This window comes from Myotis myotis, unplaced genomic scaffold, assembly GCF_014108235.1.
Source record: "Myotis myotis isolate mMyoMyo1 unplaced genomic scaffold, mMyoMyo1.p scaffold_m19_p_38, whole genome shotgun sequence".
Taxonomy (NCBI): domain Eukaryota; kingdom Metazoa; phylum Chordata; class Mammalia; order Chiroptera; family Vespertilionidae; genus Myotis; species Myotis myotis.
Window position 1 is genome coordinate 1,339,261 of NW_023416344.1, and position 24,869 is coordinate 1,364,129.

At 62.4% G+C, this 24,869-nt stretch overlaps 2 protein-coding genes across 7 annotated transcripts in view; one reads left to right on the forward strand and one right to left on the reverse strand.

Annotated features, from left to right (window-relative positions):
- The first annotated feature begins 261 nt into the window (after nt 1–261).
- Nucleotides 262–2,744, forward strand: MYOG (myogenin). Of its 3 annotated transcripts, none has more exons than XM_036303889.1 (3): nt 262–834; nt 1,382–1,466; nt 1,935–2,203. In XM_036303889.1, the coding sequence occupies exons 1-3, from the start codon at nt 292–294 to the stop codon at nt 2,054–2,056; spliced, it is 750 nt and encodes a 249-aa protein (XP_036159782.1). In that variant the 5' UTR covers nt 262–291; the 3' UTR covers nt 2,057–2,203. The 3 variants fall into 3 exon arrangements, with proteins under 3 accessions (XP_036159782.1, XP_036159783.1, XP_036159781.1); XM_036303890.1 differs by having other exon boundaries at nt 1,385–1,466; XM_036303888.1 differs by lacking the exon at nt 1,382–1,466 and having other exon boundaries at nt 1,935–2,744.
- Nucleotides 2,745–4,602: 1,858 nt separating this feature from the next.
- The window catches only part of PPFIA4 (PTPRF interacting protein alpha 4), a 30,175-nt gene continuing 9,908 nt past the window's right edge, over nt 4,603–24,869 (reverse strand). Inside the window, exons 10-31 of one of the 4 annotated variants that reach the window (XM_036303754.1) lie at nt 23,212–23,295; nt 22,906–23,037; nt 22,566–22,628; nt 21,870–21,961; nt 20,582–20,678; nt 19,269–19,477; nt 17,869–18,109; nt 17,499–17,534; nt 17,238–17,371; nt 16,843–17,009; nt 15,024–15,114; nt 14,521–14,602; nt 13,922–14,122; nt 13,350–13,412; nt 12,849–12,875; nt 11,539–11,714; nt 9,722–9,819; nt 9,332–9,507; nt 7,719–7,787; nt 6,844–6,985; nt 6,619–6,716; nt 4,603–6,458 (exon numbers count right to left, since the gene is read on the reverse strand). In XM_036303754.1, coding sequence (XP_036159647.1) covers nt 6,658–6,716; nt 6,844–6,985; nt 7,719–7,787; nt 9,332–9,507; nt 9,722–9,819; nt 11,539–11,714; nt 12,849–12,875; nt 13,350–13,412; nt 13,922–14,122; nt 14,521–14,602; nt 15,024–15,114; nt 16,843–17,009; nt 17,238–17,371; nt 17,499–17,534; nt 17,869–18,109; nt 19,269–19,477; nt 20,582–20,678; nt 21,870–21,961; nt 22,566–22,628; nt 22,906–23,037; nt 23,212–23,295 — 2,439 coding nt within the window. In that variant the 3' untranslated portion in view covers nt 4,603–6,458; nt 6,619–6,657. Of the gene's footprint in view, nt 6,459–6,618; nt 6,717–6,843; nt 6,986–7,718; nt 7,788–9,331; nt 9,508–9,721; nt 9,820–11,538; nt 11,715–12,848; nt 12,876–13,349; nt 13,413–13,921; nt 14,123–14,520; nt 14,603–15,023; nt 15,115–16,842; nt 17,010–17,237; nt 17,372–17,498; nt 17,535–17,868; nt 18,110–19,268; nt 19,478–20,581; nt 20,679–21,869; nt 22,187–22,565; nt 22,629–22,905; nt 23,038–23,211; nt 23,296–24,869 lie in introns of all 4 variants that reach the window. The other 3 variants (XM_036303755.1, XM_036303756.1, XM_036303753.1) reach the window with 3 other exon arrangements.

Sequence of the window (24,869 nt, forward strand, 5' to 3'; positions counted from 1 at the left end):
AATTGAAAGGAGCAGATGAGAATGTGTCCCCCACCTCCCCTGCCTGCCCCAGGGGGGCTGCCGAGAAATGAAAACTAATCAAATTACACCCGACGGCCTCCCTCCTGGGCCCAGGAGCCCAGGGCTGGCCGGGGCAGGCAGGCTGGGTGGGTGGGTGGAGGCGGGGGGTGGGGGGGTCACGTCTAATCCACTGTGAACGTCTTGATGTGCAGCAACAGCTTAGAGGGGGCTCAGGTTTCCGTGGCGTTGGCTATATTTATCTCTGGTTCCATGCCAGCGGGAAGGGTTTAAATGGCACCCAGCAGTTGGCGTGAGGGGCTGCAGGAGCTTGGGGGCCAGTGGCAGGAACGAGCCTCTTCCGACCCCATGGAGCTGTATGAGACACCCCCCTACTTCTACCAGGAGCCCCACTTCTACGACGGGGAAAACTACCTGCCCGTCCACCTCCAGGGCTTCGAGCCGCCGGGCTACGAGCGGACTGAGCTCAGCCTGAGCCCCGAGGCCCGGGGACCCCTCGAAGACAAGGGGCTGGGGACCCCCGAGCACTGCCCGGGCCAGTGCCTGCCGTGGGCGTGCAAGGCGTGTAAGAGGAAGTCCGTGTCCGTGGACCGGCGGCGGGCGGCCACGCTGAGGGAGAAGCGCCGGCTCAAGAAGGTGAACGAGGCCTTCGAGGCCCTGAAGCGGAGCACCCTGCTGAACCCCAACCAGCGGCTGCCCAAGGTGGAGATCCTGCGGAGCGCCATCCAGTACATCGAGCGCCTGCAGGCCCTGCTCAGCTCTCTCCGCCAGGAGGAGCGCGGGCTGCGCTGCCCGCGGGGCGGCCCCCCGGCGGGGGTAAGTGGCTGCCCCACCTGCCCGTGGGAGGGGCGCAGTCTCAGGCTCCTACGTGGGCTCGTGGGACAGTCCTCCGTCAGAGCTGGGCGCCCAGCCATCCCTGTGTCCCGTGTCCTTTCCAGACAGGACAGGCAGCAGGACAAGCAGAGATGGGGGTGGGGGGCAGGGGTCCGGATGAGGGTCAAGGAACAAGTCCCGAGTCAGCCGGGTCAGTGCCTGGGGATGGACAGCTCCACCCCCACCACCCCACCCGGAACCCCAGCACTTGCATAGAGAGGCCCTGGCTGGGCTGGACACCCTGATCTCAGGGTCAGGAAAACCAGGCGCCCCCTTAAGCTGGTGTCCACCCCAGATGGAAGCCAGGAAAGGCCTGGAAGCTGGGGCTCTGTGGCCAGGCGGGGGCAGGGAAGGGGTGAGTTGTGACACTCCCAGTGGAGGGGGTGACCTGGGCTAGAGGGGTAGCCTGGGCACAGGAGCTTCTGCCCTGGGGACTGGACAGAGGGCACCACAGAGACCGCTGTGCCTGACCTTGGGCCTCGGTGTCTAGCAGGTACCCAGTGAATGCAGCTCCCACAGCGCCTCCTGCAGTCCAGAGTGGGGCAGCGCCCTGGAGTTCGGCCCCAACCCAGGGGGTAAGTGAGGTGGGACCTGGTCAGCTTGGCTCAAATCCCTCAGCCTGTGTCCAGCCCAGGTCGCCCCTCTTCCCTTATTCCCTGCCCCGGCTTCTCCCCTCGGCCTCTGCGGGGACCTGCTGAACCCAGGGCCTCAGGGCTAGAGCCGGCCTCCTGCAGCTCCTGCCTTGTGCCTGGTGGCCAGTGGCTGACCTTCTCCACAGGGAGGAGCCTATCCCTACCCCAGGGGTTCCTGGGAGTCCCGAGTCCGTGCTGCCTAATGCCAACAAGGGCAGGGCCATCTCCCAGGACACACCACCCAGGCTCCAACTCCCAGGGCAGTCGGAATAGCTGCTCCAACCCCGGCCCAGCCCCAGGAGCGGAGCTGGGAGGAGGCACCTGTCCCACGCGTGCCACTGGGAAGGGCAGCAGCACTCCTGAGCTGGAGACGCCTGTCGCCAGGTGACCCCGCCCACCTTCTCCCCACAGACCATCTGCTCCCAGCGGACCCTGCGGACGCCCACAACCTGCACTCACTCACCTCCATCGTGGACAGCATCACCATGGAGGACGTCTCTGTGGCCTTCCCGGATGAAACCCTGCCCAACTGAGGTGGTCTGCGGCCGGCGGCCAGGGGCCCACAGGCTGGCCACAGATGCCGCCACTGGGGCACGGAGGCCGCCGAAGCCAGGCTGTCCTGATGCCAGGAGGCCAGCCTGCCCCTCTCCTCGCCTGTCGAAGGTTAAGCCACCACCCAGAGAGGGAGTGGGCGCTCTCACTTGGCTGACTGCTCAGAGCTCCCAGGGCCATCCCGGTCCAGGGAGACAGAGCAGGGGACCAGAGTGCTCTCGGGTGCCTCGCTCAGGGGCAAACTCAGGAGCTTCCCTTCGAGTATAACTCAGCCTTCGGCTCCCCCTCCCCCCAAGGCCAGTCTGAGCGACAGAGTGTCCTGACCCGGACACACGGTGCACCTCCGTCTGCTGTTCCTGAGGCAGTGGCTGGGCTGGGCCTGCCCTGACTCAGGAGCAGGAAGAGGTGCCCCGTCCCCCAGTCCCCGGGGGCCAAGCTTCTGCCGTGAACACTGGGAAACCCCAGGTTTTATGTTGTTTGTTTTGCGTGTTGTTTGTGAAGCTGCCATCTGACCAAGGTGTCCTGTGCAGAGTTGCCAGGTACGGGATGGGGGGCGGGGCTCTTGGGGTGACTTCCTTTGATAACTAAGCATTGTGTGGTTTTGCTATTGTTTTGTAATTTTTTTTTGCTAACTTATTTGGATTTCCTTTTTTAAAAAATGAATAAACACTGGTTGCTAGATGTCCGTGATGTAGACAGAGGGGTGCCTGCCACTCCTGCGTCCCTCAGTCCAGACACGCCCAGGATCGGGCGTGAGATCCCATTGCTGGTGGTCACCAGGCCCTGGGACCCCTGGAAGCCAGGTCGGTCCACAGGCCAGGGAAGACATGCCAGCCCCCTGCTGAGGCCTGTCATCCTCTAATTCACGACACCGTGCACTCACTACCATCCCGCCAGGTCCTCCAATGAACTGAGCACAGGCCTGGTGCCCAGCCCACAGCCCACGGGTGGGGGTGCAGCTGGAATCTGTGGGTTTCCCTCCCTGATCCCTGCCTCTCCTCTGGGTGGCATTACCAGGAGCCCGTAGGGAAGTGGGAGATGATGGAATCCCACTGCACCCTTCCATCGTCCATCATCGGGCAGAGGGGGCTGTGGCCTGGCCTGCGGCCCAGAGGATGGAGACTCAGCAGTGGGGGAAGCGCACGGGGCTCCCCAAGAGCCACCACAGGAAGGGACGCTGAGGCTGCTGCTTTCAGTCTGGCTTCCTGAGGGTGAGCAAGGACTGGACACGTGACACGAGGGTCAACGGGGGAGGCATCAGGAGCTAGAATTTCCCTGGACCATGAACATCCACTAAAAACTTCATTAATTCCAACTGCTTCAGGCTGCTCGTCTGATTTATTGCAAATTAAGTTTCAGAATCATGACAGAAGTCAGGACTCTGTGTGGGGTCCCCTCCAGCCCCGACTCAGTTCTCTGGGGCCCTGAAGAGAGGGACCCCAGGTGCTGAGCAGACGCTGGTGCCCAAGGGCTCAGCCCTCCAGACTTGCTCCTGAAGACAGGGCCCCACATGCAGCCCTCCAGGGTGTGCCCAGAAACTGCATAAGAAAGAGGAGGAGACAGGCAGGCTCAGGCCCCAGGCAAGGGCGAGGGGCGGGCCTGGTGGGAATCACAGGTTGGGCCAACCACATGTGGGGTTTCCCTCTGCCTTTGCATCTTGGTGTTTCCTCTCACCCCCTGGGAAGGGTGCAGGGAACACCTGGGTCCCTCCCTGACTCACTGGCCTTGGACAGGAGGGCTGCTCAGGCCCATTTCCTCTGCCCAGCACCCTCCAGGCTGCCGGGGACACTGCCCACTGCCTTCAGGCGCCCCCTGGCTGGGGCTGGGGCTGGGGCTGGGGCTGGCCAAGGGCTTCCGTCTCTGTTCAGGACCTGGGGGGCTCTGGGGTTGCTGGATATATTTTTAAAGTTTATTCCTCTGTAGTTATCAAGTCATTTGGGAGCTGAATTTCATATTCATATGCTGGTGAGAGGAACAGTCCTCAGTGGTGGTCAGGGTTGGCAGTTCCCTCCGTGGTCGGGTGTGGCCATGGCCTGCCTTGCTTCCCACCACGGAGGATGCAGCCAGGACTGCACAGTGACGGCTGCTCTGCCAGCCTCACCCTTATCGCGAAGCCCAGGGACTTTCCTACAATAACAAGAGCGCAGCCTTCACAATTACATTCCAGAGAAGGAGAAATGAGTAATGAGGGGAGTTCTTTAGGGAAATTAGCCTAAGTCCCAGTCTCCAGTGGAAGCGCCTACAGGAAATCAAACTGGGTTAATCAAATGTCGCGGAATCAGACTTTGGGGAATCAGGCTGGAAGGAGATCATGGCTGGCAAGGGGTATGGCCAGCAGCCAGGCTGCCCTCCCTCCCCACCCCCGGGCACGAGCAGCCCAAACCTCCCTCTCAGGCCCGGGGTATGTGGAGCAGAAGCTACCGCCCTCAGCTCTCCAAGGAACGGCTTCCCCAAGGGCAGCCCTAGGCCCAGAGGACGGACATGCAGGTGAGCTCCAGGTTAGAAGGACCAGAGCCATGTTCACATTGTCGTAAAATCAGGTTTATTGGTGGGGCACACACACACACGCACGCACACCACAGGCACCCCTCCGGATGCACGGAGCTAGCACGGTGCTGAGCAGGGACCTGAAGGGAGCTGTGAGGGCTCAGGCCTCGGGTCTCTGCAAATGCACTGACTGAGAAACAACCTCCTCTGAGCAGCAGACAGCAGCCTCACCCCCACCGGCCCCTCCTCCATCGCCTTCCGAAACACCCCACGCCGCCCCGAAGGGACCCAGGTCCCCCAGCTGCTGCCTCACGGCACAACCGCGTGGAGGACGAAGTGGAGGACAGCTGCGGCCGCGCCCTCGTACCAGCTCGTCGGGTCCCCTGACCATCACACGGCCTTGTGGTCCCCACTCCACCAAGCAGAGCCTGGGGTTTCTCCACAACCTTCAGGCCCATCACCCAAGCACAGGGGTTTCTCTCCCCGCCCTCATCTCCACGGTGGCTGATGCCAGGGAGGACAGGGCGCGAGGGGAGCCCCACCCCAGCATGGGGACCTCACCTCTGAGACGTCGCCAAGTGCCGAGCCTGCACTGCCCCACTCGGGCAGCCTCGCTCAGACCCCAGTCCAGCTGCTCAGCCACCGGCCGGGAGTGTGGCCTCCACACACCTGCCTCTGCTCTCGCTTGGATGAAGCCTGGGTTCCACCCACATCCTGAACTTGGGTCCCCAGCACTTCCAGCACCGAGGGGGGTGAGGAATGGGCGAGGAAGATGATTTCCTGGGAATGCCATGCTGCTGGGGAACGCTGTCCACTTGGTAGGAATCTCTAGAAGAGGCAGTCCCTGCACACCCAGGGAGCCCTGAGCAAGGGGTAGAGGGCGGCCTTCACCCACATTCAGTGACCTGGGCCGGGCCGACTCACTTAGGGGAAGCATCAAGCTCTTCCCAGGAGAGAAGGGGAGGCAGCCTCAGCCTCCCTCCTCCCCAAGCCGGAGCTGAGGCGGGCACACTCACTCTGCCATGGGCGCGCTGTGGGCTGGGATTCCTGCAGGGGCCGAGGGACGGAGGGACAGGGTGCGGAGCAGGGCTGGCAGTGTGTGGGGTGTGGGGTGATCTCTGTCCTGCCCAGAGCTGAGGTCGCAGGCCCCGACCCTCCCCCACACCATTCCCCACCCCCCAGCAGCTCTACCCCACGCGGGACGGGTGGCATCCCACTGCCCTTTGGGTGAGGCCACCACAGCCCCTGGTCTCCTCCACTGGCCAGCCTGTGCCTCACTGAATGGGGGGCTGTTTCCACACCTGGACCCTCGACCCAAAGCTCAGGGGCCCATTTCTCCCAGGTTCTTCTCAAATTCGCATTTGGGATTCAGCTTAGGCCAGGCCTGGGACCTCCTCCCCAGCCTCACCCAGGACAGGCCTGCTGCCGCCCAGCCCCGCAGGGGGTCCTGGAGCAGAAGCCATGGCAGGCAGGCCACTGGGCAGAGCCAGGACAGGGACAGGGACCAGAGGCCAGATAGCTCACACGCAGAGGGTGAAGCGCCCTTTTCTCGGCAGGTCGCCCGGCCTGCGTCGGTGCCCTGGTCTCCCCTGGAAGTTGAGGCCAGGCCAGGACCAGGGGGGAGGTGGAGTCACAGCCCACCCGGGGCTGCGCGACTCCAGGAGGCGCAGCCACATCAGAGATGACAAAGGACACGCGGGGCCTGGGCTGGCGGACGGCCCAGGGGTGGACGTGTGTATTCGGAGACCCAGGGCGGCTGGAGAGTCACTGAAGAGCCTGGGAGCCTGGAGGAAGGGGTCGAGCAGGAGGGGTCCAGCGGCCGCGCCTGTGGAGCCCTGGGGCGTGGCTAGTCCCGGAAGGCAGAGAGCATGTGTCCGTAGAGATAGTGGGAGTGCGCTGAGAGAGAGGGGGGCGTTAGCAATAGACAGTGCTCGAGCGGAGGCCGGGTGGCAGGGCCCCCCAGCAAGCAGAGCACCAGGCCAGATGCAGCAGAGCGGCGGCCAGCCGGGAGGGCGAGGAGGGCGCGAAGGCCGTGCGGCTGGGCTGGCCCACTTACCCCGAGCACGGGCCACGGGCACAGGGCCGACCGGGTGGGTCAGCAGGTGTAGGTCCGCACCGTGGAGGTCTCCGGTCTCTGCGCCCCGGCCGGCCCGGCTGGGAGAGGCGGCAGCCGAGAACACACAGGCGGCTGTTAGTATGAGCGCTTGCGCTGGGGCGGCCAGGCCACGGCCACAGCAGGTCAGTGCAGCCTCAGGCAGCCAGGGCAGACAGCGTCACTCACCTTCAGGCGTGACCTTCTTAGGCGGGGCCGGTGGAGGCTGCAGGGACCCCAGCGGGGACACGCTGAGCACGCCTGCGGAGAGGTCCCTCGGCCGGAAGCGCTTCCTCCAGGAGGGCGCACGGCGGAACACCTTGTCCTCCCCCTGCAGGGACACAGCGGAATGCACCTCCCTCCCGCCCGGGCGCTCCGCTGGTCCCTGGATGACTCCTTGGCAGGGAACTGTCTCTGGGAGGGGAGGCCTCTGGTGGGATCTGCCCATCACGCACCCGTCATCTCACCTGGGCTTGGGACCCCCCGGGACCCCCCAGTCTTTCTCCTGTGTCATCCAGGGACGCGCTCACCAGGCAGCCCCCACCCAGCAGGGCCCCCCTGCAGGGCACTGGGGAGATCAGATCCCTGAGAGTGGTGTCTGGCAGTCTACTCCTTGCCTGGAGCCCACACACATGTTCTACACATGTGTGTGTATGTGCCTGTGTGTGTAGCCAACTCCAGGGCACCCCATGCAGTCGGTGCTGGCGGCCTGCGTGTGTCCTGTCTGCTGAGGCCCCATGGTCAACCACAAGGAGGGCTCAGCCCCACTGGGAAGGAAGCTCTAGGGCGTCTCAGGCCGGCGGTGTGAGCAGGGACCTCGGGGCCTCGGTGTGGGGGGTGATCACAGAGCAGATGGAGTGAGGATGGGGAAGCCGCCGTTAAGCGGTCTGGGGTCGTCTGTAACTCGTTTGGAGCCAAGGAGCTAAGGCCGACCTGACAGGCAGGGGCACGCAAGGCCGGGGACAGGAACGTGTGTGTGTGGGGGGGGGGGGGTGTCAGGTGTCCTGATGGGCGCTAGGAGCCACCAATGGCAAACCCAAGGCCCCATCAGGGCGGGCACTCACATCATCCAGCTTCCGGTCGGTGCCCAGGGCCAAGAGGTTGTTGAACTCTCTCTCCATCGCCTGGCGGGCCTGGCGTCCACAGGAAGAGGGAGAGGCGGGGGGGGAGGGGGGGAGGGCTGTGGTCAGCCAGCTGTGCCGGGTCTGCCACCTGTTTCCTAGGGGCCACGTCCACGCAGACGCGGTTTCAGGGCATTTAACCCTCCGACTGATCTGCCCCTTCGCACAAACCTCAGGGCCCTCTCACAAGCCAGCTGTGAGCCGGGCTCCTTCCTACAGAGCAAAGAGGAAACTGACTTTTTAAAAAGTAGGTGACAGGGCACACGGAAGGCAGGCCTCACCTACGGGGACCCACATTGTGCGTCAAGTGCACACCAGGCCCTTCTGGGCGGGATAAGTGAGCAGCAGCCCCGGGGAGCAGGATGTAGCTGATCTAGGGTGAAGGGCCACGCTTCACTTGGAGGCAGCTCAGTTGGCGGCTGGTGGCCCAGGGCTGAGTGGGGCACAGAGGTCCTCCCAGAGGCCTGGGAGTTTAACCCGGGAGATTTGGGAAATGCCAGAAATAAGCAAGTTTTCACAAATGCCACCAGATATTAGCAACCATTTTCAAGGAAGGATTCCTACTGGTCGGGATCCGACCTCCCCAACAGCTAAGCCGTGAAGGGTCAGGAGAGTGAGAGGGACTGGACCCTGCTCCTGTTCACGGGTGAATCCTGTTCACAGAATCCGGTGACACGAGACAGGAAACGGGAGACGGAGAACTCGGCCCATTTCTGGGTGAAAACAGCCCCCATGTTGCTCCCTAGAGACCACCCTTCTCGGTCCTGGGAACCCTTTCCAAGTGGCCGGGAGAGAGAGGACGTCCCGCACCACCGAATGGCACTCTTGTGGGCCATGGCGGGGAGGACCCGCTCCGACTGGAGCCCCCCAGGCTGAGGGTGGGGAGTGCAGACCAGGTTGGAGGAGGACAAACACAGGAAGCCGCATCTGGGGGACATCCAGGAGCTCCTTAGAGAACGGGGGTCTGTGCTCTCCACTGTGGCTGCAGAGCCCGGTGGACACACTGGCTCTGTGTTGCCAGTGCCCCCAAAAGGCCACCCACCACCCAGAATTCTGAGACCGCAGAGCCGCCCCTCCCACAAGCCAGAACGCATCTGCTCCCAGAAGAGCTCACGGAGGGGATTCGGGGCTGAATCTCAAGAGCCCCGACAGCTGCCGCAGTCCGACAGTGACCAGGGCAGAGGCGAGTCTGTGAGGAAAGGCTGAAGGCCGAGTCCACAGAGACAGGCGAGGCCAGGGCAGCACATCAGAGCCGCGACACCACCAGAGCAGAGGCTGGCGAACGCGCACACCTTCCACCCCTCGAGACTGGGAAGAGGCTCCCTCCCGGCTGCCCGGCTCATTCAGGACAAATACAGGAGGAAGCCTTTCAGAGGCAGCACTTCCAGCCCCACTGCCCACAGGACGGGCACAGGCCGGACATGAACAGCTCAGAGAAGTCAGCACATTCTTGGATGGGTTCCCAGGACGACGTGTAATTTACATGTAAGTCATGAGTACCCCCCCGCCCACGCTGAGGCACAGGCAGCGGGGCCCCTGACGCCAGTGCTGCCCACCTGGGTGTTCTGTGTGGGGATCTGCAGGACCAGGGCCAGCGTGTTGTGGTCGAAGTTCTCGTCCAGGGCCAGCAGGGCGCCGTGCACACCGCTCTCCTGCAGGTTCCCTGCGTAGTCCCGGAGCCCAATGGACTGGACCCAGTGGACCACCTGCTCATTGGTCCAGACCAGCACATCTAGAGGCGGGAAAAGAGCAGAAGGACCCGGGGTCCAGAGGTTTCCAGGTAAGAGGGGAGCCCCCAGACCAAAGCCCCAGCCTTCCCTGCCCTCGGCTCCACCCCATCTCCCTCCTCCATCCTGAGCCCCCTCTCCTCCTTCCCTCTCAGCTTTGGGGTGAGGTCCCTGCACCCAGGTGCACACCTGCAGCGGAGGCCCCAGTGACCCGCTTACCCCTGATCTCATGCTGGCTCTCCTCCCGCCTCCTCTCCAGCTCCTTCCGGTCATAATTGAGCCTCTTGAGACACATGATGCCGTACTGCAGGCTGCTCCTGCAGGCACACAGTCCACCACAGCCTCAGGGGCACGCTCCTGCCCAGCTGCCCACGTCCTCCAGCACAGACAGCCCCCAGACGCTCGGCTCCACCTGCACGCGACCCGCCAAGGCCACCTCCCTCTCTGGTCCCCTGTCCTCCCTCAGCCCGGTTGGGCCTCACGATGAAGTTCTCAGCATGGAAGCAGCATGGCCCTCCCTCTCCAGGACTGCGTGACAAAGACCCTTTTGTGTTCCCATTTCACCTGGCTCCTCACACAAGCCTATGGATGCTACCGGGTCCTCCCACGCCGTCTGAGCTCAGGGACACCTGCCTCGCTGCCCACAGGCCTCAGGGCCTTTGCACTGGCTGCACTGCTGCCGGGAGCATTCCCATTCTGCTGCCCTACGGCCTTGCTGAAATGCCGCCATGCCCACCTGACTGTACGACCATCACCACCCAGCCCACCCCAGCCTCCTTACCCAGGTATAATTTTCCTGCCACTCGATCCCAGTTAGCATGGAAGCTCCCTCCCGGATCTCACCCCCTGGGACGAGTTCACAGGAAGGACCGGAAGCACTCACGCTGCAGCAGGTGCACACGGGGCCCTCGCTCCCTCACAAGGAACCGCGGAGAACCAGAGCCGGGGGTGAGATGGGACCCCAGAGGCCATCGCTCCGAGCGCCCGCCTAATGCAGGAGGCAGCACCCCGTGCCAGCCTCTGGGGACCGAGAGCTCACTACCTCCCGGGGCAGCTCGTCCCACCTCGGCCGCGACTGCTCCTCCTAAAGAGTGGCCCTGACGTGGCCTCTGGTGTCGTCGCCTGCGAAGCTGAGGAGCAGAGGAGCAACCCCCTGCCAACCCCACTGTCTCCACTCCGCTGAGGCCTCTGCTTCGCGAGATTCGATTATGCAGACAGTTCCCTCCTCGGCCCCGCCGCTGCCCCAGCCTTCCTGCCCAGAAATCACTTCACGACTCAGACACCCCTTCCAGGAACTAGCGACCTGGACAGTCTCAGCTGGTGTTAGCAAGGACTTCCTCAAACCATTTTCAGCCCTGCTCTGCAAGCCCAGTGCCGCCTGGGGCCAGGAGGCGTTTACTGCAAATGGGCGAGCAGGCTGTGGGGCTGAGGGGCTGCAGGGGCTGGTGGAGTCCATGCTGCAATGTGACAATAGATAGAGCTTTCAATTTTTGAGGATCCAGACATCCAAAATTTGGTGTAAAATTTCCTAGAGCTTAAAAACGAGCAACTAAATTCATAATTTTAAAAATACCATGTGGGCCACACAAAACACATCTGCGGCCAAATCCCGCCCACGGCTGCCAATCTGGGGCCTCCAAGCACCTCTGAACAGAAGATACTTTCAGCAAAGAGAGGGAGGACTGGGTGACATCCTGCAGCAAAGCCCGTGGGTTCAGGCGGGACGCTGGGACGGGCACACTGGCCGGGCAGGGGCCCAGGAGCCTGTCCTCCAGCCGGAAGGGGTCGGTGCCCACCCTGCACATGGGGTCCAGGCGAGTCGTCTCCGGGTAAACAGAGCCCAGCCAGCCCGCGGCGAAAACGAAACAGCCTGGGAGAAGCCTCCAGGAGGGGAGTTAGAGAGACAACTTTGGTCTTTAGGGTTGAAGGGGAGAGAGTCCAGCTCCGCAAGGAGCAGCTGCCACCCAGAAGGGCCAGGGAAGAGACTGGACGGAGCCCAAAACTGGGCCCTGTTGGGAGGGCCGCCGCCTGCTCACCGGTGGAAGCTGTCCACCATCTTCAGGTGCACCCGCAGGTCCTTCTTGGTGAGGTGGTCCAGCATGCGGGCATCCACCAGGCACTCCATGAAGTAGCTGCGGTACTGGGGCAGCCCCAGGCTGGGCAGCCACTCGTTCCCGATCCACTCGTGGCTCATGTCCCCATAGGCCAGGGTCTGGGAGGAAGGCAGTGCCAGGCTGCAGCCAACTACAGCAGTTCCGTGAACATCAGCTCGTTCACCAGGGGTGGGCATGGTGGGAGGTGGGGGTTTTAAATGAAGCTTTTTAGGTCCCAAAATGACGTGGCTCCATCAGGGACAAATCCCCTGCACTGAGGACAGAGCAGCTCCCAGGCAGGCGTGTAGGGGCCGTGGAGCAGCTGCCTCCGATTCTCAGCCTCACCCCTGCTGGCGGCTGCAGGGCAGAGGGCGCCAGAGCCAGGGAAACCCAGGAGGGTCTGCTCCTCCCCACCCCACACCCCAGAGGGGACCCCTGAGCTTTGTGTCCCTCGCTCGAAAAAAGGTTTAACGGTTTTTACAATCACCAAGTGCGTTTCTCTAAGACCGCGATATTCAATCTTGTTCATCTCACGGCACACATAAGCTAATTACCAAAATCCTGTGACACAAAAATACATTGTGTTTTTTGCAGACCTGACAAAAATGGGTGTGATTTTGACTCGTTCATAGTGTGGTGCTGGCTGCTGCCATTTTCCATGTGGAAAGCGAAGGAGGAGGCCGGGTCCTGACTGAGCCGGGCAGCTCCTGGCTAACCCTCTGGGGCACAGCAGCCGACCGTGTGCTTAACCAACACACCAGCTCTGCTTGCATTCCTGGGCTCAGCGCCCCGCTGCTGCGGACAGGCTGACATCTGCACTGACTGGCTTCCCTGTGCGACGGGCGTGCTTGCAGCCCCACCGTGGTCCTCACTTGCCTGGCTCGCTATCCAGAGGTGTGGCTGCGTTCACTGCCTGTCTCCCTAGAATACGAGCCTGAGAGGGCAACTTGTTCACGCCTGTGTCCAGAGCCTGGAATATTTCTCACTAAGTGAATGAACGGGAGGCCTCTGCTCAGCTCACAGGCCCCCGAGAGGGCGGAGGGAGGAACAGGATGCTTCCAACCTATACCTTATCATTCCTGAAGGGAGCCCACTGCGGGGGTAGTGAGTGGGGGGGGGATAGAGGCACCAGGCAGCACAGCCCGCGGGCTCCTCTCCTGCCAACATGAGAAGCCAGGACAGTAGCTAAAGGGGAACGAGGAGGGAGGGTCCTCGCAGGTGCCCTGGACCCCGCGTCCGGCAGGGGGTCTTACCTGAGCCCAGCTGCCCTCCTCGCTGTCCTAGCAGGAACGTGCAGCGTGAGGGGAAATGGCCAAGTCAAGAGCCTGGCAGCACGCACCCCAGGCTCCATCGAGAGGGAGCCCACACCCAGGGCTGGTGGGTGAGCAAGGACAGTGTTGGCGAGGTTGGGAGAGGAGGCAGGTGTGGGTGCCATGCTTTCGGTAAGAGGGCAGCAAGGCCCTCCTATCCTTGCACAGGCCTCAGCGCCAGGCAGGACCCCGGGTCCAGGCCCACAGCAGCGCAAAGCTCTCTTCACCCCCCCCCCCCCCGCCCACCTGGTGCCAGCTGTGACCGTGGAATGGACTCCGCCCCCACCGCCACCCAACCGCGCTCTCTCTCTCCTTACCACCAACCTCCACCTGAGAACAAGCTCAGTCACACGTCAGGGCTAATCTCACACTCAACCGACTTCCCACAACCTTCCCCGCCCACCCTGGGCCATCAGCCCTAACCCCAGGCCCAGGCCGACTCACTGTTTTAGTGGATGTTGCCAGAGTTTCCATCTCTTCATGGGTGACCCAGACATTCCCGGAGGACTGTAGAGAGAGGAAACCTAGCTGGTCCCGCAGTGGGTCCCAGGGGTCCCCCAAGGACAAGGACAAAGCTCCCTCCCTGAGTCCACCCACAGTGTCCCCAGCGCCTCCTCAGTGAGCGAGCATGAATGCTGCAGCGTGGACAAGAGCTGCCCCCAGCCACAGGGAAGGCCCACGGAGAGGCTGGAGGCCTGGGACAGAGTTCACAGACCCCACTCCCTCAGCCACCGCCATCTGGCCACACAGACACCCGGAGTCCCAGCTGCCTGGAGATCCGGGACTACGGGCCGAGTCAGGGGGGAGACGGAGCCCCTGGTGGTATGTGGGAGGCAGAAGCTAGGCCTGCTGGGACCCCAGAATCAACATCACCCCCTGCAGACCAGCTGGACCCCTGTGTGGGGATGGGAAGTGAGGGGCAGACACGGCTACCATCTCTCCAAAGACCCATGGGAGGCTGGGCAGAGCCATTCCAGGGCCTCAGGAAGGGTCTTGGGGAGGGAGAGGCCACTCACAGTCCTGGAGGTGGGCGGGGCGGAGGGGCTGGTCAGAGACACCATCTCCTGGATGGCCAGCCGCAGCTTCAGCCGGTGCAGGGCGTTGCTGATGCCGATCTCCCGCTGGATCTCCGTGTCCGACAGGGCCGACATGATGGCCCCACTCTTGACGTTGGCACGGCAGGCTGCCACGTACCAGGCTGGCATCCCCACCCAGAGCTGCAGACACAGGCACGGGGTCACTCAGCCGCCTCTCCAAGAGCCGGGCAACCCCCAGGGCAAGGCCAGGCCCAGCCACGGTCTCAGAAGAGCGGACCTGGAGGGGACCATCATCAACGCGTCTCCCTTCACAGCGGAAACTCTGGGCCTGGGGGAGGAGGGCTCCCAGCTCTGCCCGGGGACCAGCTCCCGGGGGCGGCCACAGTCAACGCCCGTGGGCCCTATGGCTCAGCGGGGCCTGCGGCCCTTAGCCATCAAGGTAACCGCTGTGTGCTGATGGGCATGGGGGCGGGGCAAGTCTAGGTCCCATGTGTACTTGGCAGGGGAGAAGCATGCTGAGAAAGTTCTGCCCAGGAGTCCCCCGACCCAGGCCCTGAGTAGACCCTCTGCCTAGGTACCTCTAGCCAGGAGACCACGGTAGGGCCGTCCCACTGGGCAAAGGGCAGTCCCTTTCGGCGGGCGTCTTCAAGCAGCTGGTGCCTTGCAGGGAGAGAAGCAGACACAGCAGTCCTTCCTGTGCCGCCCGGGATGGCTCCAGGGACATGGCTGTGCCCTGTGCTGGGCTCCCCTGCTCATCCCCCCTTCACCCGACTGCCACCCTGCTCTGCGCCTGAAGCAGTGTGACTCCAAGACACGGGGCAGGGATGCCCTCCAACCTAAGGGCAAGAGCTCTCACTGTGCATGCAGCCCGACCACGACCATGTCGGTCTGCTCTGCCAGAGCCACCCTAACAGCCAGCGCCCAGCCTCTGCGTGACCCCACGAACCAGGCCAGCTCAGTTCAGAAAGGGCCTCCTGGGCTCTGACCACCTGAGCTCAGTCCCATGCAGCCCACGGGATGGGCAGAGGTGGCAGCCAGGGGACGGGCAGGGGGTGGCAGCCAGCCTGGATGCTGCTCTTACTTCTTCTTCAGCCGCCGGTCCCTCTCTGCCTGGGTCCCCAGCTTGGCAGGCACCAGGGGCTCCTGCAGCCCGAGCTCGGAGTCTGTCAGAACTAGAAGGGAAGCAATGGCAGGTCAGCCAGACCCTCTGCTGGTCCCCCTGGCGGGTCCAGGGCTGGGGAGCAGACCAGCAGGAAGCTCCTCAGTGCATGAAACCCAGGGCCTGACGGGACCACCCACCGTTCCCGGAGCCTCCGCTCAGCGTCCGGCACCCAGGCCGCCCCAGCCCCGACGGTGCCCCCTGAGCGTTGGCCCTGCGGGTATTTTCCAACGGGATGGAGCCACACTGTGCAGCACTAACAGCTGCAGAATCCTCACCAGAACTTGTCCCTCCTCCAAACCAAGCTGCAAAGGGGACCCGGAGAACCAGACACGATGGGCCAGAGGCTGAGAGAACCCTGGCCCAGGTCGGACGGGGAGACCGCCTCTCAGGGTGCCCTCCTCCGCCAAAACCACCGAGAGAACAAGTACCAGTCTGTCCGCTCCACCCACGGCCTCCTGAGCGGAGGCCGTCCCCGAGCGCATGCAGGGCAGCACCTGTGCGGGCACAGAGGGCAGCTGGTGTGGCTGGTCCAGAAGTCGGAGGCGCTGCCCTAGGCTCAGGTGCCAGCAGGCAGGAGGAGCACACGAAATGGGCTTCACACAGAAGCCTCCTGCCCTGATCAGACGCAGCAACCTGGTCTGTGGCGTTCAGCTCCCCTGTGCTGGGGCAGAGGCTCCCACACAGAAGAGAGGGCTCTCCCCTCCCAGTCCTCCTCGCTCACTGGGTTCTGACTCACACCTTCCCGGGTGCAGGAAGGTATAATTATGCAATTATGCATTGGGCTCAAAGGTTCCTTTTCTCATTGATCATGCAGGTTTCCCTTCATGAAACTGGTTAATACGCTCGCTGCCTTGGGGGCTTCTAAACCTCTTCGGCTGATTGTGCAAGGCCCTCATGAGCTAACCCCAGCCCAGGGTCCAAGCCCCCGCCTCCCCCACCCTCCTACCCACTCTGAACAGACTCAGCTGCATACAGGACTCACACCCACGTCTTTGCCTTCCTCAGACGCCCTTCCCCTCCTACTTTGCCTCTGGATTCAGCCCAGATATTGACAGCAGAGCAAGCCGCTCCGTGGCCCCCACTGCACCAAGGCCGAGGCCCGAGCTCCTGGAGCGCCTCGGGCATCTCATGGTCATTACACTGTCGTTGAATTGTCTCTTCATTGTTACCTTTTCATCAGAGCTATTTGCAGGAATGGACTTAACACTGAGCCTGTGTCCAGAGTTACTCAACAAGTGTCTGCCAAGCAAAGGACTGAGGAGATGCGGGAAGTGAGGAGGGAAGGAAGAGAGCTGACACGGCTGTGTGCCTACCACCTGCCAGGCGTGCACTAGGGCTTCCTATCATCACACGGGTGGCGCAGGGCCCGCTGACAGGCTCCTACTCGAACAGGCCTATGGAATGTGGGTCCTGGAGGCCAGACGGGCCAGAAGGAAGTGCTAACCACACTGACTCCCCTGAAGGCCCTGAGCACTGAGATGAGAGCCCTCGGCTGGACGACCCCTCGCAGGCCCAGCCTTCACTCCGCACAGGAACCTCTTCAGCCACGGCGGGCCTGACCCTGGTTGGAGCCCCCGGGGGACGGGCAGCCGCCCGCTGGGGAACAACAGGCTAACGGAAACCCCGTCGGGCTGGGGTCCCTGCAGACAGCAGCAGCAGCCAAGCCCACACCCAGCACCCTCCTGCCTCTGGCCCTCTACTTGAACTTGGACTCGATTGCTGGGAAGGGGGCAGAGACCGTGGCCCGCAGCTCCATCGTGGCTCAGCTGCGTCAGCCTGCCCTTCTCCTTTTTCCCGAACAGGCGGCCGATGGACGACTTGATGCCTTTGCGCTTGGCGCCCTTGTGCAAGGAGTCCTGGCTGCTGTTGCTGCTGCTGGGGTTGCTGCCCTGGTCCTCCATGGCACTGAGGGTGGCACAGAGGGGAGAAGTACAGCAGGAGGGTGGGGGTCAGACCTCGGGAAGAACTTACAGGCAGTGTCAGAGTTGGGTGGGGTGAGGGGAGCCATCAGAGCAGGTGACAAGGGAGACGGGGGGACTGTCCTTCCCTGATGGTGATTCAGAGAAGTGAGATGTCAAGATCGCTGGACGAGGTGATGGCCGTGGGGGCGGAGAGCTGGGAGGGCTCCCTTACCTCTGGCCTTCCTCCTGGCTGGGGGCTGGGTGGCCGCGCTTCTCGAGCCGCAGCGTCCTGGGTGAGGAAGGAGGAGAGGTCTCACATTGTATGGTGGCTTTGTCCTCTCGGTTCTGTTCCCGAGACACTGGTGGCTGAACAGACAGTGGGGCCATCAGGGGATAGAGGGAGAGATCTGGCCGCAGGAAGAGCGCAGCGGGGCGGCCTGGGGCCGGGGGAGAAGCCGGAGAACCGACCAAGGACCTGCTCAGGCCCGCTCACCTGCAGCTTCCTCCGGTGCTTCCGCAAGTCACTGGGCTGGAAGAGAGGGAAGCGTGAGCTCACTCACCCTCTGGGTGCTGCAAGTCCACCCCAAGGGGAGCCCAGGTCTCAGAAGGGGAAGGTAGGAGTCGGGACCTCGCCCAGGTCTGCAGAGACATCGCAGCAGAGAACAGCTGGCCCAAAACAATAAGCCAGGGCCTCTGGGGGAGACAGGTGGGCAGCGGTCGGCTTCCTGAGCCCTGCTCCTCCAGGGAGAGGTGTGTCCAGAACAGGACGTGCTCGTGGCGGGACGTGTGGGGTGTGTGCACATCACGGGAGGAGGTGGAGCCCAGCGAGGACAGGGCTGCTCCTCTACTGTCCCAAGACTCACCAGGGTCATGACCCCCATTCGGTCCAGGTCCTGAATGGCACTGCGGGAGGCACACTTAGCTGTGGAGCGGCCACTGAATGCAGGGGACCCACTGGCCAAGGACAGGGCAGTCAGAGAGGTGGGGAGGGGGCCGCGCCGGGGCGGCTGGGTCAGATTGAGGGCCTCCGTGCTGCCGCTCGCCACTCGCGTCTCAATCTCCTCCGCGCGGAGCTCCGTGGACTCTTTCTCCTCCTGGATCATCCTGGAGGCACAGACCAGCATCAGCCTGGGCATCGGCCTGGGCATCGGCCTGGGCAGCAGCCCCAGTGGCCACCAGGAGGCAGGTGCTTCTGGCCTTGCCCAGCACTTCCCACTGCAGCTTAGAAAGATCCTTCTCTCTCTTGTGAGCTGAACTATGTAACAAAACTCCCGTTTAACAAAAGCAGTTGCTGGGAACGGAGGAATTTAGTCAGAGGAATACAAACCATCTGGACGTCAGAATCCTCAACCTAACACCAGCTACAGGGGGACCTCGAGTCAGGCACTTGGCTCTCTGGCCTCAGTTTCCCAATGTGAGGAGTGGGCTACGTCCCCAAACGCTGGACCTTTCACTGTGCTGACCCATTCACAGGAAAATGAGAATAATGAGGGGGGCGGGGCTCAGAGAGACGCTGTCACACACGCTGTGTACGCAGTCACACACGTACTGATGTGAAGGTGCCAGCTGAGGAAGAGGACTGCTTTTCTGTGGGGAGTATGTCTTCCCAGCGTTAGGGTGCTAAAGGTCTGATGGCTGTAGAATGGCTGACAGGAACGGCAGATCCCTTCAATGTTTCAGTCGGTAGACTAGACGCTGGCGGTCCTGGCAGCACCTGTGTGCGTGTGTGCGTGTGTGTGTGTGTGTGTGTGTGTGTGTACCATGTTAACTGGCCTGTGACGTCCCAGTGAGGGCGCCCCTGGCCCAGAGCCCTCTGCGGCCCTGACGAGCTGGTGCTGTCCGGCTCGGCTCGTCCTTGTCATTGGTCATAACATTAACAAACCCTCTCGACGGCGGGCAAAGTGCCCACCCGGTAACTTCCTGTCTGAGGCCTCGTTGTGGGGGGGTGAGACCCGTCTGAATCTTGGCTCTGACACTCCCTGTGCTGCTTTAGGCAAATCCGTTGGTCGCTGGTTTCTGTCCCTTGTCTGTCAAGTGGAGATGATGCCGTCTCCCCCAGAAATGGTGGTGAGACTGCAACAGCCTTGGTGGGTGGGAGCTGCACCCTTGGTGTCCGCTGCAGACGCCGCCGGGGCACAGCCAGCCCGCAGGTTGGTCTGAGGTCAGTGCTGGGCACAGCCTCCGGGCCCCTGGACAGTGGCGCTCTCGGGAGCACCTATGAGAGACAAGCGAACTGCGCACTTCCTCCTGCGGCGGCCCTGACCTGATCTCCTCGTTGATGGCATCCAGCTGCTCCTGCAGCATCATGGCCAGGGTCTGCGCATCGGAGTGGCTGCCCGGGGAGACAACATCCACGGAGCCCACCAGACCCCCTGGCCCATCCTCATCCACGTCAGAGATCTCAGGGTCACTGTCGAAGGCAGGGGCGGCCGTGGGGGCCAGCACACCAGGCAGTGGAGACCGCTCCCAGTCCTGAGCAAAGGAGGGAAGAGGAGGGGCATTTGTTCAGCCCAGATCTGGGGGTGCAGAACCTGTATTTTAACAAGAGCCCTGGCTGATCTATTTGCACATAAAGTCTAAGAAATACGACTGGACTATCAAGGACCCCGACGGCAACGTGCTTGGCGGGGGATTCCAGGGGCAGAGGTGCTCCAGCCAACACTGGCTGTGCAGCCGCCGAGAAGTCGTCTCACCACCCTGTGCCTCAGTTTGCTCATCTGTAAAAGGGGTATTCACAGGACCCGTGCCATAGGCAGTTGTGAGGACTACAGTGCTCAGCAGTGTCTGGCACAAAGTAAGCACGAGTAACACAAACAAAGGGCGACGAGCCCCAGGGTGTCTCAGGCCCCGGTTTGCACAGCAGGACCCTCTGGTCACCCCGAGAAGAGGAAGCTTCTCCGAAATCATCCTGTGAACCTCTCTGGTGGACAGAGGCCCTCGAGAGGCACAGAGCCGAGCTGGGGCGGCCAGAGAGCAGGGGCGAAGAGGAGCGGGGCCTGGGCAGCAGCTGAACAGCAAGAGGGTGAGGGGAGAGAAAGAGGGGCCTTCACACTGACTCCCCACCCCTCAGACGAGGAGCTCCTTCCTCCTCTCCCTGTCGGGGGCCTGGGCTCAGGACAGAGGCCAACCACCCCGGGCCAGGCGGTGACCAGACGCCTGCGCTTCCTGCTCCTCCGAAGGCTCAGTGAGATCTCACAGCGGCACCTCAGGGAGCTCCAGGTGCCGTCCCAGGGCCGGCTAGCTACCCCGCCGTCCCGCCATCTCCCCACAGACCACAGCCTTGTTCCAGAAAGCGTGCCAATTCCATCCCGCCCCCGTCCCCGCCCGACCACACGCCTGCACACCCAGGCACACGTGCGCACGCTTCGGTGGGCCCCAGGGACCAGGAGGCTGGGGGAGCGCAGCTGTTGCAGCTGCCGAGGCCCCATCCAGGGCTGCAGCTGTCACTGGCACGGGGTGGGGGGCAGGGGAGGATTTGTACCACACGCCAGCCAGCTGTGAAACTGGAGCCAGGCACGAGGCCGGCCGAAGTGACCCCACTCCCGGGAGATGCCCCCCTCACCCTCCACCCCTCACCTTGGCAGACTCTTCCCGCAGCGAGAAGCGGCGACGCAGGCCCGGGGCTGCCGTGCTCAAGGAGAACCGCAGGTCCACTGCGCTGCCCGTGTGCGACCTTGCATGGGGCAGGGAGAGGATGGGCTGAGACCAGTGCACCCCACAGGCCCACAGAGTCCCGGTCTGAGAAGAGGGTCTCTGCTCCCCTACACGCAGCCTGTTCTGTGATGAGCCCAGAATGTCTACAGTCAGAGCCAAGGATTCCCGACCACTGAGGACAGCAAGCATGGCAAGCGGCCTGGTGTCCTCTGGGCCACGTCTTACAAATTCAGGGCTGGTCTCTCCTGAGCAGCCTGCAGGAAGGGAGAGCCGGAGTGCCGACCACTGGCTCTGTCCCCTCCCTGCCCCACCGCACACCACACAGGAACGCCTGCTGGCCACTGAAGATGCAGCTAGGTCTTACCACCGACACCACAGGCTCAGCACCCCTTTCCCTAACCCCTGCCCCACCCACACACACCACACGCTTCCTTTCACCTCTCTGCAGAGAACTGTCCCATTGCCCACAGATCACTATTGCCTCGAGGGTTCTGATCTAAAGGACATTGTTGGGGAGGACACGGCCAGGCCTGCGAACCTTGATGGATTCACTCATTCAGTCTGTTCCTCACCTGCCTCTGGCAGAAAGGGAGGCAGGGCTACGTCGCCTGCTTCACAAAATATGGAGGTAAACCCAGAAGTTCCCTGCAGCATGGGCCTAATTCCAGCACAGAGCCCCACCCCCCATTTCTTAAATGTTCTTGGGAAAGATGCACAACCATGTGACGAACAGTAAGGGAGTTCCTGATGCCTCACTTCAATCTTTCCTGCTGCTTTTGTGCCTGCTGCCTGCCACCTGCCCTAGGCGGCCCTCAGCTCAAACAGCAATCCTGCACACCCCGAAGATGGTGTCTCCAGAGAACTAGAGGGAACCAGACACCCTCCATGGGCGGGCCGTGGGCCGTGGGCCGTGGGCCGTGGGCCGTGCGCCGTAGGCGAGCATGTAACTCAGCGGACCCTCTGCAGGGCAGGCCCTGTCCAGGAAGCAGGAAGGATGGCCTGTGTCCACGGCCTGGGGAGGGCTCCCTGTGTGTGGCCTGAGCACCCCTCCGAGGTCAGGGCTCCCTGCTCAGCTGACAATGACTGGGTGGCTTTGACCAAGCTCTCCAGGCCTCAATGTCCCTCTGAGGTCCTAGGCGGTCTTTTGGTGGGAGGAAGTCTCCTCCTCGGGGTCCACCAGGACCCCACCCAGCCTCCCGTGCTCCAGTACCTGGAGTGGATGCCATCCACCAACGGCCCCCCTCGACCCTTCAGCTGGTCCACCTCTTGGCGCAGCTTCTCAATCTCTTCGGACAGGCGGCCCTGTGCCAGGCAGACCCGGTGTGGGGTGGGGGTCAGGGAGGGACAGAGAGGGGAGAGAGGGACAAAGAGGATGGCAGAGTTGGGGAGAAGCAGCAGAGGGCACTGCAAAGTGCAAAGCCAGGGCCCAGACCAGGCCCACAGATCACACCAAAGAGACTCGGTCCAAGTGAAGAGCAAACAGAAGGTGGCGGCAGGCTGGCAGGGCTGGGTTAGGACAGGGTCTGCCTGGGGAAGGAAGGGGCTTAGGAGCGGGCCTGAAACCCTCACCACACCTGGCACGACCCTCGAGCTGGGCAGCAGAGGCCCGTGCCCTCGGACCTCACAGACACTGCCCAGGCAGGAACAGTGGCCGAGCCTCCTGGAACCCCTGCTCTGAGGCCTCAGCAAGCTGTTCTGCCGGGTCCTTCACTGGCCCTGGTCTATGCCCTAAGCTGTGGCCTCAGGCTCTTTACACGCAGGTGTAATGCACCTACTGGCAGGCTCCAGGGAGGGTCAGTGAGCTCACCGCACCGTCCGGCCAATGGGCTCACTCTGTGCCGGGCACCAGAGCAGCTGCACCCAGCACAGCCCCCGCCCTCCCCGGCTCCGGCTCGGCAGCGGGTACCTTGTGGTGGTGCTGCTCCTCGATCTGCCGCTGGGAGCTCTCCAGCTCCTGCATCAGCGTGTTCTGGGGGAGAGCAGTTGTGAGCCAGGACCCAAGGGCTCCTTCCCCACCTGCCGGGACCCGGCCCACGAGTCTGCCCTCTAGGGCGGCAGCTCCTCCCTTCTCCAGCCTGACCATGGGCAGGCAGAGGTGCCAGGCCCAGGCCAGCCTCCACCCTGACGACCCTCTCACATCCGACCCAGCCCCTCCGGCCCCTCCGGCCCCTCCCCTCTAGCAGGCCCTGTTCTCCAGCAGACCCCATCCCTCCCGCAGCCCCGCCCCTCCGACCTGGGGCACCCACCTTCTCCTCCAGCGCAGCCATGCGCTCCTTGAGGTGGAGCTGCAGGCGCTCGTTGGACTCGCTGAGCAGCCGGTCCACGGTGTCTGACAGCCGCTTGTTGTGGTCCTCGTTCATCTTCTCCCGCTGGCGCACCTGCACAGAGGCACCCCAGGGCCACATGCTCACCTGTCCCCTTCTCATTCTCCGAAGCCCCTCTCCACCTCCTCCCACCTCTCTGTGGCTGTCCCTGGCCAGGGCCTCCCCCTGCCCGCTTCCTCCCTGCCCCACCCACAGCCCACCCTGGGGGTGGTTAGAGAGGGGCCTCACCCTCGCCAGCTCCTGGTTCTTCTCCTCCAGCTGGCCCTCCAGCTGCCGCAGATGCTCCTCAATGTTGCCATGCCTTTCCTCAGCCTGCGGGCAGGGACAGGTCAGCGCACCCAGGTGTCCGCCCTCCCGTTCAGGTCACCTGTTTCCTGCATCCTGGTGCCAGGTGGTCTCTGGAGATCGGGGCCTCAGGGGCCAACGGAGCCCAGCCCTCCCCCTGCCACCCTGGAGCAGAACAGCCTTAAAACTTCCTGGAGCTGCATCGCAAGACACTGGAAATTCTCCACACACTTCGGGAAAAACTCCACCTGAAGGCATGAGCTGCCTCCAGAGAAACTGGCCTGCACTTAAGTGCATGGACTCAAGCCAGACTGCCTGGACTCAAATCCTGGCTCCCTCTCTTCCCAGTTGTGTGACCCTGGGCCAGCTGCTGAACCTCTATGTGCCTCAGTTTCCTCAACTGCACAATGTGGGTAACAACAGCTCTGACGCCTACCACCTGCATGACTAAATGAGACAATAAACGCTAGCCATGGTTATGACCTTTGTGATCAACCAGCCCAGACAGTGTCTCCCGTTCTGTTCATGATCTCCAGAGATGGAGACCCCCTTGTTTCTGCTGATGAGGTAGTCCAGACCACCCCTCACCTTACAGTCAGGACGACCCTCCTCGTGACTCATGGGAAGAAAGGAGTCCCTCTGTCGGTTCTGGGACATACTAGAGCTGCTGCTCAGCATCACACATCCTCGCACTATCTACCCAGCCTTGATTCCCAGGGGCTGGGGAGTCCTTCGAAACCACTAAGTCCAAACCCAATAATCATCGTGATGATGACATCATCATAGAGCCAATGGTGTCATCACATACATGACATCATCATGGATATGATGACATCATCAAAGAGACTATGGTGTCAACATAAGAGACAAGAACACTGGTGTCCAATCAGGGAGGGATGGACTGTTCCCTGGTCACAAGCCATCAGTGCCAGAAGCAGACTTGGCCCTGGTCTACCTAGGTACACCCAGCTTCAGGTCCACCCACAGGGCCCCAAGCTGCCACACGAGCAGAGGCCCGGGGCCTGATGCTTACGATACTGGCTTCCTTCTCTGCACGGGTGGGAGGTTAGCCTCTGCCTGGCGACAAAGCCTCCTAAATCCCTGATGAATCCATACATGTCTACGTCATGCCCTCCCCCAGTTCTTCCAGAGCCCAGTGTTCAGGCTGCACACCTCTTATGAATTATTATCCATAAAGTTAACTATCCACTCGTTAAAATCATATTCCCTTTCTTCATCCTAAAGCTGCAGCCTTCAAGCAACCAGCGTGGTCCCTAGATCCAGATGCTTCACTTTAATAAAGGTAGATAAGCATGGATTAAACTCCACCCCCTTCAGGAATTATAGACTTGGATCCTATCTCCTCTCAGACCTCATCTTTCCAGGGATGAAAGTCCTAATTTTCCACTCCAGACACAAACCCAAGGAAGTATTAACCACGTGGTGGAAATGATCATTGAAAGAATTTGCATGAGCACCGTCTCTTCTACTTCTCGGAGCGCATTCACGCCTGCTGTGGGCTGTCCCAGCCCACGGGGTAATGAGGTCGAGCACCGCTCCTCCAACCGACAGACACCGGGTGGGCTGCCTGCAGTCGCCAG

What these genes read in the sequence shown, in the direction of transcription:
- MYOG (XM_036303888.1), top strand. Translation starts at nt 292, where the DNA reads ATGGCACCCAGCAGTTGGCGTGAGGGGCTGCAGGAGCTTGGGGGCCAG. An exon ending in GGGGCGGCCCCCCGGCGGGG is followed by an intron (nt 835 to 1,934) that starts GTAAGTGGCTGC and finishes TTCTCCCCACAG; the next exon opens with ACCATCTGCTCCCAGCGGAC.